Source organism: Benincasa hispida, chromosome 4 (assembly GCF_027475165.1).
Source record: "Benincasa hispida cultivar pf3 chromosome 4, pf3_genome.v1.1, whole genome shotgun sequence".
In the NCBI taxonomy this organism is placed as follows: Eukaryota; Viridiplantae; Streptophyta; class Magnoliopsida; order Cucurbitales; family Cucurbitaceae; genus Benincasa; species Benincasa hispida.
In genome coordinates this window covers 29,880,077-29,893,763 of record NC_143481.1, presented here as the reverse complement: position 1 = coordinate 29,893,763, position 13,687 = coordinate 29,880,077, and the positions used below count along the sequence as shown (strand labels likewise).

Genomic DNA, 13,687 nt, shown 5'->3' with positions numbered 1-13,687 from the left:
TTAAGCTCCAAAATTCAGATAAATGCATGTACATATTTCGCGAGTCTTCTTCGAGTATCAACGACATAAAGCAAGAGATGTAAATATATGAATGAATGAGAGATTCGTGAGAGATTTTGGAATAGATGAAAGAAGAATGAGCCATTCAAATGTTAGCATAAAAATTAACCTAACATTCATAAAATGGGAGAGGAAGGTAGGTGGTTGTTGATTTGTTTTTTTATTTTTGATTTTTGGGATCAAAACCTACTGTAATTAGTGTTTTGAATTTTTTATTTGGAAATTACATATGAAATTTTGCATATTTACCCTTGTTAGGGCTTCTCTAGAGTCTTATTCTTATTAGTATTTTTGCTAAAATTTCATGCTAAATTTTCATTCCGTAAATTCACTATGTAGCTAATTATTAGTATCTTTCAAATTTGTAATATGAAAACTATCCAACGCTCACAAATTAGGAGTTACTTATGTCAATGTTCGATGAGGGTATATATACATATATATGTCATATTTTATATCTTGCCTATATGTGGTTATAAGAATAACTACAGATATAAATAGATTGAAAGTTATCGAGAGTACTATATTAATCAATGTGTTCATAGATAATTGATATCGTGTTAAATGAGACTATAAAAAGTGTACGAAGATGTGGATTTTTATGGTAATATTATTAAGTAGAAATGAGCACTAGACAATTCCTCCACCTCTCTCTCAATATCAATGCCACAACCCTCAACCAAATGTGAGAGTTGTGCATAGTTATGAGACACTCAACAATGAGCCAATGTAACTTTCGTTAAACTACTAGACTGATTTTGAGAGGAACATGCTCAAGAGAATAATATCAAATGTTATAGATGAACTACTCCCATAAGAAGTTTAGTATATTATAATTGATTGCATTATGGACGAGCTGAGACCTTTTGTAACTCAAACTAGGGGTATGCAGTGGTTGCTCGGAGTCGGTTTTTCGATCAAACTGCCACTGAATCGACTATGGTCGGTTTAGTAAACATTCAAACTAACTTCGACCGTCGAGAATGCAAACCGGCCGTCACTTGGTTGGTCGGTCGATTTGTTTTGGTAGGTTTAATTCTTCAAAAAAAATTTGAAAAAATATTGATTTGGATTTTTTCCAAACTAGCGGTGATCGAGCCCCTCCTCTTTTCCGACCGATCGATTTTGATTCGATCAACTCGATTTTTCGATTCATCATGCTTATCCATAACTCAAATTATGATGACCAACTGAAACAAGTGGGAGCTCCCTATTTGCTTGCAATGCCATTCACCTTTAAGTAGAAGTAGAAGGGGCACCCTTTGTCCTGCCCCACTGAGCGAAAATGTGCTAGACCATGATCATATTGGTAGAGTTCGCAAAGACAACAACTTTATTTGAAGAGATCACATTAGCCAATCAGCCGCCTTCATCTACTTTGGACATAAATTGATTTCTTGATTATTCGGGTTAAAGAAATGATGGAAACATGGTCATAAATTGCACTTCAATTTTTCATCTTTTTAAAACTAGCACGTTTTTTGAAAAATTATTAAACTAATTTTTCTTGATAGATTTTGGATGAGATCGACCACCTAGATTTAGTTGAAAATTTTACTTTTTCTAATTGTTTTGGCCCTTTTGGACCTTTCTCGATACATCTTGTAGGGATTAAATGCCGAGATTTTAGTATCCAAATATTAGATAATCTATTCAAATCTTATACCAAATCTTATATTTTTTTTCAAATTTTCAAATATTATATTCAATTCTGACCTAATTTTAGGTCAATTTTTGTTTCCATGATTATATGAGTTTCTAAATTTTCATTACCAATTAGATTTTTTTTCAGATGATTGCATTTTGATTTTTTTAATTTTAGGAAAGATTAAATTTTGCAAAAAGAAAAAATAGGTAATATATAGAAAATATATAAAATCCCGATATTAATATGCCCGAGAGTTCACCAATCTCAGTGTTAATCTACTCGAGATTTCTATCGAGATTTTATATATTTTCCATATTTTACCTTTTTTTTGAAAAATTTAACCTTTTCAAAAAATTAAAAATAAAAATCAATCACCTGAGATCCATTAAAAAGGATTTAAAAAATATAATAGTAAGATTTTGATATGATATTTGATAAATATAATCGAATTTGGAGAAAAATTGAAAATATATAAGATTTGGTATAAGATTAAGGAAAATCACATATATTTTGGAAAAATTACTACAAAACAATCGATAAGTTAGAAAAAGCTAATTCTTTAACTAAATCTTGGTGGTCGATCTCATGCGAGTCATAATTAGTGAACTTCTTGCTGATCTCGTATATTGCTCTTTCTTTCCTACCAGTTTCATTGTGCTGACCAAGGACAGACACAACTCATGGATCCTACCCCGGGGTTGCTTGGCCGGTCTCGAACTAGTGCTTAGTAATCGACCGAGAAAAGTTATTTGAACAAGTTTTCAAAAAAGATGCTAGTTTTATAAGGTGAAAACTTTAAAGATGTTATTTCTATCAATTTCCCGACATTGATGTATTTGCCAGCAAAATTCCGTTGCTAGTCGATCAAATGAGAAATAACATGGTCAACTAATTTATGATTTTATGATCTTAATTAAAGTAATAAATTTTCATCCACATGTCGATATTTTCACATTTTATAAGTTTGACATTGACATAAAAGATAATCAGTATTTCCATTATATCATATAAAATTTTTAAAACATAATTAAAAAACAATAAAATGTTGTTAAAGTGAATATAATATAAATAATAAGCAATAAAATGTGTTGCTAATGTCAAAATATTTATTTTTTAAAAAACTTTTTATATATTTTTTTCAAATTGTTTTTTTTTCTGTTTTTGGGATCCATATCTTACGAAAACATCAATAAGTATTAGAATATTTCTAAGAAAAATAATATAAGTAAAAATTTATTGAAAATATTTAAATAAACAAATAAGTGTTGTATTTATATTCCAATTTTTGTCAATGATGAAAAAATTGCTAACACCTTGGCCAAATATCGACAATATAGCTCAAATCCTACAATTGATAGAAAAAATGGGGAAAAACATCGTTTACATTGAGAATCACCAAAAAAATGACAGAAACATGGGAATCTCACGAAAATAACATGGAAATACAGTAGAAATATCGCAAAGAAGTATTATGAATTTTATTCAAGAAATAAAATTATTAAAAAAGCACATTGAAAACCTATATTTTAACCTCATTTAGTTTTTTCTTTCATCATTAAATTTTTATATCATTACACTTACATATGTCCATTTAATCCAGGGTCGGGGCCTCTCGGAGTCCACCCTGAACGGGGTGGGGAATTCGGAATGGGAGAGGGAGTGGAGAAGATTTTTTTCCCATTGATTAAATGGGGACGAGGACGGAGACAGGGATTACATTCCTTGACCCTGACCCGATCCCGCCCCCGCACCGACGAATATATATGTTTGACTAACTAACATATGACGTATATATAATAACACATGTCCATCAACAATTACTTATTTTTTACTTTTTATTTCAACTTTTTCATGCTTTAATACATTTTAAAGATACGTATCTCTTATGACCTTAAATATTATAATGTTTAAGTTGAAAGCTAGACTTGTAATATTTAAAATTTAGTAATTATGAGTTTAAATTTTTATGTATATCTTTGAACATAAAATATTATTGTCTTTATTAGAAAAATTTATAAATTTTCTTTAAAAACAATGCATTAGAAATGATCCATTTGACTGTTAAATGTTCATTAAGGTCGAGCATAAATAGTTTAAAGGTAGTTAAAAAATAATAAATAACAAAAAAAGAAATGGAAAAATTTTTTTCCATGGGGAACCTGATCCCCACGAGTTCTCCGTCGGGAATTCTAGCCCCAATCCCCGCGGGGGATTGAAATAGGGGGTAAGAATGGGGACGGGGATGGTTTCCCGCCCCATGAACATTTTTAATTACACCTCAAACATGAATTGATGTGAGCTTGGCAATTTTTACCATCCAAAACTTTTATTTTCGAGAAATAAAATTTGAAAGAAAAAAAAAAGCCCGAAGAAACCCTATATTTTAACCTCACTTAAATTCTTTTGTAGTGATTTTTCTCGTTATTTCATCTTGAACTTGATTTCACATGAGTTTTGCTTCTTTGACCATCCAAAACTTTTATTTTTAAGAACTAAAATTTGAAATTAAAAAACAAAATACTAAAGATGATGCATAGTTTGGTGGAAACTTACTTGCTTCAAGAATGAAAAAAATAAGTTTAGACAATTAGTATGAACTTGGACAATATGGTTATATCTGCAGTAATTATGGTTATTGAATTAGCAATTCTAGTATTACAGTTCTTATGGTTATAGTGATAGATATAACACATCAATTTATTCACGGGACTACAACTTTGTTGTGAAAGCAATGAAGAAATCAAACTTAGAACCTCTACGTTATGTACATTCTTTAGGGACACATCCTTATTTAGATAGAACATGGTTATAGAGATGTTTGGCCCCAAGGATTTACCCCGAACAAGGTGAAAAATTTTCAATTAAACAGAGAATTGGGGAGGGAGCGGACAGAATTTTCTCCCCATTGCAAATATTATATTCTCACCCGCAGCCCTAGTTTGACTCCTTGGCCTGAAGAATGTATCTATATATGTATATATTACCTTGAAAAAAAATCACAACTTCACCAATTATTGTTTTTAACTCTCATATCAATTTTCCATATTTTAATATGAATGTTTTAATATTTATAATTTTGTGTATAAGGCTAGATTGTTGTAATATTTAACTTTTTAACTTTTATAAATAATGAATTAAATATTTTAATTATATATTTATACATAAAATATTATTGTTTGTATTGGAAAGTTACAGTGTTTTCTTTTCTTGGAATAAAATTTTTTATTGCAAATGACCCCTTTAATATAGAAATTTTTTTCTTTTTTATTGGGTTGAAAATAAATTTTAATATTTGTTAAACAATGAACAAAGGAAAAAAAAAAAAGGGAAAACTTCAAGGAAATGTGGATTAAATTTGGAGGCGTGTCTCATCTCGAACCCACCCCATGAACATCTCTAGTTTGATCCAAGATCTACTCCTATTTGTATCACTGATACTCATGTGTGACATACTTCCACTTATGTTAAAAGTTTTAAACATACGATGACTTAGAAGCAAATGTCAAATAGATTATATTAATTCCTAATTAGTACTTTAGTCATCATTTTACTTTACTAAAAAAATCGTCATCTTCCATTGAATCTTGTATTTGATTTTCTATTATATGAGATAAACTTTATTAATAAAATATTCATTTCATATTTATTTTTTAGTTGCTATTATCTATTATTCCATTACTAATCAGATTTCACCTTTAACTATTGATTTGTATGCTTAAAATATTGATTTAGTGTATCAACCTGAAGTCTAATACGTGTAGAAATGATGACATTAATTTTTTGTCGACATCTCGATATTTTCACATATTCCATTAGTTCAATATCGACGAGGAATCGACATTCACATTAGATGGTAGAAAAATTCACGAACCATAATAAAATAATCAACAAAATATCACTTTGTGTGTAAATTGGTTCAATTTATTTACTAATTTTAATATATATATATATATATATATATATATTAAATTTCGGTATTATAATTTTTCAAAAAATATTCATCGAAGATTAATATTTTATAGGTATTTTTGTTTTTACATTGGTAAAATGAAGACATCAGCATTTCTGAGATTGAAATATGAATGAACGGATATGTATCTAAAAAACTATTTTATATTTGAAAAAGGTTAAAGCTTTTATAAATTTGAAAAACAGAAAAAAAGAAGAAAAAAGAAAGAGAGAGAGAGAGAGAAAACTGTAGGGTGCGAGATTGGGAGTATCTGAATGGAAATCCCGTAAAACTCGAGGGTCCGTCAATCAAACAAAAGAAAGCACAAAGTACTAACAACAGCCATGAAAAACGAAATTCTAAACCCTTTCCTTCTCCTTTCCTTTCCCTTTCCCTTGTTTTCCTCCGCCGCCCTCCGCCGCCTCCCCCTCCCCTCTCTCTCCGGCGCCGCCGTCCTCTCCCCCTCCTCCACCTTCGTATTTGTATTCTCCATTATTATGATCATAAATATACTCCTTCTTCCAGATTCTCTTTCCCTCTTCCCACTTTTCCCCCGTACAATTCCATCCTCTTCCTACGCTCCCTAGATCTCTCTCTCTCTCTCTCTTTCTCTCTTTCCCCTCATCACCGACCTCCTCTCTTCCCCTCTCCCCTGTTCCTCTTTGGCCCATCCTTTCTTTCTCAACTCATTTCTAGGGTTTCCCTTTCTAATTATGATCACTCTTATTGGGTTTGATCCTTCCTTTTCTGCCTTCCTTTCCCTTTTCCCTCTTTCTCTTCATCACTCCTCTCCTACCCTTTTCTTCCCTCTTCAATTCTTTTCAATTTCCTCCTGATTCTATCTGGGTTTTCCTAGGGGTTTGCTTTTGCTATGTGGGTTCCTCTCTAATCCTCCTCTTTCTCTTCCACTTGATCCAGTCCTACTTACTCTCCGTCTCTTTGTTAAAATATTGTATCTTTGGGGTTCAATTCTTTGTCTCTTAGTTTGTTTTCTTCTTAAGTTTCTCCATTAATAATGGCTTATCAGCATGGTCCGGGTCCTAGTTCGATATCTGGATCAAGTTCGAGTTCTGGGTTCTTGAACTCTCCCTTTGGTGATACCACTTACACCAAGGTCTTTGTTGGTGGGTTGGCTTGGGAGACTCAGAGCGAGACTATGAGGCGCTACTTTGAGCAGTTTGGGGAGATTCTTGAGGCTGTTGTTATAACGGATAAGAATACAGGGAGATCCAAAGGATATGGTTTCGTGAGTATTAATGGTTTTTACTTTAATGGGTTTTTGTTAACTTTATACTTTTATTGCTACTTTCTAAAAGTAATAGCCTAAGAACATTCGTTTTGACACTTTTTTTTTCTTCTAGCAAGCTAGTCGTATCTAATTGTTTGATCATTAATATCTATATTGCTGACATTGGAATGACCTGAACGTTTGTTCCTGTTTACATGGAGGGTTTTAGGTGACCTTCCGGGATCCAGAGTCTGCTCGAAGAGCTTGCGCAGACCCTACTCCAATTATTGATGGCAGGCGAGCAAATTGTAATCTGGCTTCACTTGGCCGGCCTCGTCCACCTATATCTTATGGTATTATTTCCTTTTTTGATCTTTTAGTGGTTAGCAAATCGTATTGTTAGTTCCTGTCATGTGTTTTTGTATGATCGAGGATTTTTCCTTGTATATGCATTTTGTCCAAAGGAATTTATGGTCACAAATTCCTGTTTCGAGTCTTTGGAAGCTCTGGATTGATCAGTCTTTGCTTCTACACTACTGTTTCTTACAGGACGTTTAAGACAGCCTGCAGTATATGTGGGAGGCATGCAACCCAACAGGGGAGCTTATATTGGAAATTTTGGATATCAACAACCGGTTTCCTATGCTTATCAACAGGGACTTGCATATCCTCCTTATGGGTATGTCCCCGAGGTTCCTCTTTGTGCATCCAAGCCTGCCAATACATTCAAAATTTATTATTTGTCTAACACTGACCTCTTACGTTTTGCATTGCTATATCACGAGCTTTACATCTTGTAGTATGACTTTGTGGGGCTTGGTTTGCTTTCATAAATTCGAAATTATGAGAATTTTTTATCCTTTTCTGATTGTCATCAAGTTTTATAATAAATGAATGATATCTTCTTCTTCTTCCTCTTCTTCTTCTAGTATTTATCTTTAAAGTCACAAGAGGTATATTACCAATCACTACATGCAACATTCTTTAGGATATGTTTCTCTGTCACCTCCTAGAAATCAGGATTATACCTGATCAGTGATGTGACACAGTGTGATTGGTAATTGCAGGAATACCATAGAAGTTATTTGAGGATATGTGCCATGACTAATGTAGTTGAATGGGAGGAAGCATGGCTAGTATTATTGGAGAAGTTTCATATCTTGTTATCACTTGCATTTTACAGTTTATGTTAGAAGTCAAGTTGGTAGGATTCGACTACCCTGGTCGCTAGTTAGTTGGCATACCAATTCTGGTATTACAATGGACTATGGGTTGAAAATGATTTCCTCCTGTTAAGTTTGCATTGTTTCAGTTTATGCTACTATCTAAATTTCTGCTTTCATAATATTATCTCCTGGAAATATTTTAAGTATTTTCAATCATTTGTTTTCTATGCAGTTATGCTACTTATGGACCTGAGTATGTCTACCCGCAGGTATCACTATTGTTATATTTACAAAGTCTGCAATTTTGTGTTTTGAGGGTGGACGTAGGGAAGGGTGATATGCTGGGTATCTTCAAAAGTTTCTCTAGGTTTTTGATAGTTCTAGCATAATATGCTCGGTTTTGATTTTCTGTGTGGTTCTAGCATAATATGCTCAGTGGTTTTGATTTTGTGTCTTGTATCCTTTTCCTAGGGTGGATATAACCCTTTTGTGGGTCAGCAATACCTGCAGATCTATGGGGTGCCTGGGTCAGCAAGCCCTACTATTTATCATTATGGACAATTAGGTCAAACAGTGCCTGGTGGTCATGGGTATGGAGCATTGCATGGATATGCAATGCCAAGTCCTCAGATCGTGCAGTTTAGTGGTCCTAATGTCAATGCATTAACTTCTTCTCCAATGCCTACTATTCAGGCACCATATCCTTCAGGTATTTTGCTTTGTATGCAGATTACTCTTGATTACAACATTGAGCAATATGAGTTTTGACTAGTCTTTTTAGGTATTTTTCTTTGAATTTTTTATTTTATTATCATCAATTGGATCTCTTTTGTGTCTTTATGTAATCTTTTTTAGTTTCTCCATTGGTTTGGTCCTTTGATCTTTTTCTCAAGGCCATTCTTTTGTTTCATTCTTTCATTTATCTTTCCCTTTTGTTAAAAATCTAGAAAATGTTGGTAAACTCACGTTCGATCATTGCATTCACTTAGTTATGTGATGACTAAGATTTGTTAGTACTCTGAAGGGTCAAAACTTCTCTGCTTTGAAATGGCACCCATCCAGTAAAGACAGTGGACTCAAAACTGGATATCTTCTGGGGACAGTAAAGATTTGTTTCTGTTTTTGTTTTTTTGTTTTTTTGCTGCGAAAACTTCTTTCATTCAAAAGGAATGAAAGTGCAACAGAAGGAAAGGTCATCATGGGGATATTGAAATTCGTAACTGAAGGACAACTGAACAAGGATCCATGGGGGCAAGTGATTAGAAAAAATTTGTTTTACTACAGAACAAAGAAGATATAATGTATTGAGATATCTCTGTTGCTTAATACAATTTAGGTCACATTTCTGTTTGTTTTACATGTACCATGTTTTTGATAATCTGATGTAGAATGGGGAAAACTAAAATAATATGGTTTGAGATGTTAAGACATGCTTGATTAGGAAAACGTGTTTGTTTCATCAGGTATTCCAGCACCTGTTGCAGCACAGCCACAGTTCGTTGTTCATTCTCCTTCTCAGTTTGTACAAGGTAGCGGTTCTGACCAAACATCTGGATGAGGAGTTGATCAGGTAAACTCCAACTTTTGTAGTTAATAATTAATATTTGAAACTGTCCTTCCTCTCTTTATCATCAGCTGTCTCTAACTGCCTGCAATTTAACTACATTAATAGGTATCGATAGATTGCAGCAGGACTTAGAGCAGCGGATCTGCTACTTGAGTGGCGGGCTTCGGATCTAGCCTTGCAAATAATTTATCATGCATTCTAGAGGTAGACTTATGTTCACTGCATAGCTTTTTCGACAATTTTCACATGTGATCATCATCAGGATAACAACTATTTGAAACTTATGGCAAAACTCTCATTCAAAATTAAAAAAAAAAAAAGGAAAGCTTATGGCAAAATATTTGTGATGATTTCTTTTCCGTCATATCTTATTTCATATAGGTTTATAGCAGAACGGTATGGTGTATTCTTGAATATAACTCCTTGGCAAAGAGAACTAATCTGTGGGGGGTCTAAAGGATTGGTAGCCACAATTCTCTGGTTTTAAGTTAAAGCGGGGTGGTGGAGAAATGAGGTTGGTACAATTAAAGATGTGTTTGGATACTCATAAGAATGAGTGTGTAGGACGCCTGAACTTGTAAACGACTATAAATTAGCATAGTGATCAATAAGGATCATGTAAATAATAAAGGTTTAGATCTATCTAAAAAATAATAGGGTTTATTTGAGGGAATAGGTTCTACACATTGGTGGCCACCTACTTAGAATTTAAATATTTTTACGAGTTACCTTGGCAACCAAATGCAGTAGAGTCAGGTGGTTGTTTCATGAGAATAGTCCAGGTACATGCAAGCTGGGTTGGGCACTCATGAATATTAGAGAGGGAGAGAGAGAGAAACATGACTGTGTTTGGTATGATGTACTATATAGTCTAGGCAATATATCTACAAGAAAGTAAAGTTATAAAAGCAATATTATTTGAAATTAATTTATGAACTAGAATGCTTTTATTTTTTTTCAAATATATTCTCTAGGTTGCTGAGTGGAAGTGGAGATGAAAGATGGCTGGAAAGATGCCTCGATCATTTCTGTGCCCTTGAGTTTTGGGGATTATTGAGGAAATCTTGAAGTGATGTCCATCATTGAAAATAGGAAGAAAAACTCGTGTCCATTATTGATCGAGTATTATGATCAATAGGAATTAAAACTTGTGCCCAGAGGTTCCAAATAATTAGGAAAGGGAGATTGAATTCAACGTTTTGTCCTGATGCTTGCAGGACAATGTTATTGCTCTCTGTAGATTTTTTGTCCAGACATGAATAGTTATTTCCTTTAGGGAAAAATATTGAGAGTTCGTGATAGATTTTTTTGTTTTTTTTTTTTGGGGGGGGGTTGGGCTTCCAACTTCAAGTGGGTGAAATGGGCTATTTTAGCTCATTCAATGTTTGGGGCTCCAATTATAATAGTTGGTGTTTCCAGCTATTATAATCTACAATTAACTATAGTATTACTATTTCAAATCCCTCTTTGTTATAGTGTTTACTATTTCCTACTCATCCCCTCTTACTCCCTTTATTACAATGTTTACTATTTTCTACCCAAACTAAAATAGTTTGCACCCTAAACACAAACTATTATTAGCTACAGACTATTATAACCCATAGACTATACAAACAAACTCAACGCCCTAAGTACCCCCTTAATAACTTTCCCCTCGTATTCTTTCCATTTTTATCTTTTTATCATGTTTTTGCCTTATGAGTTTTCTTATGGAATATGTTGCAATATGACCTGCAAATTAGAAATTATTTTGATTAATATGATATTAATATTGAGAGTTCCTGATAGTTTCTTAATTACTTCCCCCTCCTTCGTCTTCTTTCCTTCTTTCTTATTTCCTCTTAGCAATTTTGTTCGAGCTTACAGTTATAGATGGTATCTTTTTATCATGTTGACCTTGTGAGTTTTCTTCTGGAACATCTTGCAATATGACCTGCGAATTAGAAATTATTTTGATTAATATTTTCTTGTCTGTGTTGAATAGTCTTGTGTCCGGTTCACTTTCTTTAATTTAAGTTATTAGAATATCTTGTTGGCCTGAGGTTGATGTGTAAGATTTCCAACCCAACCCCCCTTCCCTCCACCGCCCACCCACCTGATGTTTATTTTTTGGATATTGAATATTGATTGACTTGTAAACTTGAACAGATATTGCTTCCCATTGTTTGCAGTTGATTTTAAAGTTCTCTTACTTAACTGCAGGTCATAGTCATGCTCACCAGAGACGTCAGATGGTCTTGAGTCGCTCCAGATGGTGGAGAAGGAATATGGGAGATGCGGCTGCTCTTTCTCTAATACCTTTCTTCTTCTTCCCCAGTGTTTATAAACTTTTATACACTACCAACGCTCTCGCGGCCGGTAGTCGTGGATTGATTGATGGGTGCTTAAATCGGTTTTAAGCATCTATTTAGGAATAAAAACGTGTAAAAAGAAGTCAAAATTAGAATCAACATATGATTCTTTTATAGTAAACTCCCAGCATTTTGGGTGTATAGGAAGTCTCTGGTGCTTTGTGTGGTCATGGGTCTATCATCATCTGGTACTAATATATGATTTCATAAGTTCATGTGCATAAATTAGTTAGGATTTATTGTAATTTCCATAAATTTGGATTTCTTTCAAGGCCTGACTGACTTCATAACAACGAAGCAGCTTCAGGTTCTATCAGGAAGATCAATTGCTGATTTTTCATTTTAATACCCCTCGCTGGCGTGGCAGATTGGGATTGGCTGCATCGGAGGATGTAAAGTTTTTAGTTCTTCCTTCAGTGTTTGGATCATGTTTAGGCTTTGGAAACATTCTGTTTATTCATTGTGTTTGTTGTGGTAACATTATTTTTCTTTCCCTTCATTATTAGCTTGTTCTGTTTTCTTCTGTTTGGGGGGAAGGTTGAAGGGAATTTGCCAATGGATTCCAAACATTGGATGGAAGTTTTAGGATTTATCTCAACCATTATTGTGATATGATGCCATGAAAGGACCATAAAATGACTTCCTTGCTGCAAAGTTTTGGGATGATGAGAGATGGAAAATAGTCATTGCTCTTGGTTTTTCCTTGGCTATTCCCTTTTTTTCCTTTTTTTAATTATTCTTTTTGGCTGTGATGCACAAGTTTGTTTCTTCTTGTGGCACTAAATGATAGTTTTTACAGGTGATTCAGCTGGTGGGATCCATTTGGCAATAAATTGAATTTTTAAGCCATTGTTTATATGTTTGTTTATTAATAAGCTTCAGATTTTCTAATGGATTCCAAACAAGCATTGGGGTCATTATGGCATTAAAATGATCATAAAGTGACTTCCTAAGTGCCAAGGAAGAAGATTTGGGATGATTGGAATTTGCCCTCGACTTCTTACTGAATTTTTGACTTTCTACAGTGTTGTTAACATGTCTTGCAGTCTAAAATAATATTTGTGGATATGGGGAAGCCTGGATTTGACCTATGCCTTTTTAGTCAATTAATTGTGATAAACATTTATCTACACTATAATATTGTATCGTTGATTATTGTAAAATAGATTCTTATTGGTTGCTTTAAAAGTACTCCATTGCCAATTATTTAGAGAAATTAATTAGTTGGATATGTTTAATCAATGTTGGATTATGTCAAATGATGATTGAATTTTGAATAAAATTAATTAACATAGTTCAATTAGACACTGCGATTAGTTTAATGTTCTTTAGTTCAAGGATTAAAATATCGATTTCGATATAATGTTGAGGTTAACAATGTTACAGATTATGAGTGAAATATTGATATCGATGTATAATTAAGTCAGGTCATTTAGAATATTTGTTTACATTAATAAGTTTTCTCTAGGATATTGATTCCTTATTTTAACTTTATCGTATTCTAATATTCAACTAAAAAATAATAATTAAAAGTCGATGTTAGTAAACACTTTTAACTTTTCTTTTTTGGGTATCATCCCAACTCAATTTAAATACGTTCATCTCAAAAAATAAAAATCTTTGTTTTAAACGAAGTAAAAAAATTAATTTTCTTGGATCATAAACCACAAGATTTATTGGAAACAAATAACTTTATGTTAGATTTTCTTTTCTATTCT

General features: G+C 33.1%; 1 protein-coding gene across 1 annotated transcript; it reads left to right on the top strand.

Annotated features, from left to right (window-relative positions):
* The first annotated feature begins 5,828 nt into the window (after positions 1-5,828).
* Positions 5,829-12,679, top strand: LOC120075425 (RNA-binding (RRM/RBD/RNP motifs) family protein). The gene is made up of 8 exons (XM_090313063.1): positions 5,829-6,903; positions 7,115-7,238; positions 7,435-7,564; positions 8,284-8,320; positions 8,523-8,760; positions 9,515-9,621; positions 9,724-9,822; positions 11,821-12,679. Exons 1-6 carry the CDS (start codon positions 6,673-6,675, stop codon positions 9,607-9,609), a joined length of 855 nt encoding a protein of 284 aa, XP_090169189.1. The 5' UTR covers positions 5,829-6,672; the 3' UTR covers positions 9,610-9,621; positions 9,724-9,822; positions 11,821-12,679.
* Positions 12,680-13,687: the final 1,008 nt, after the last annotated feature.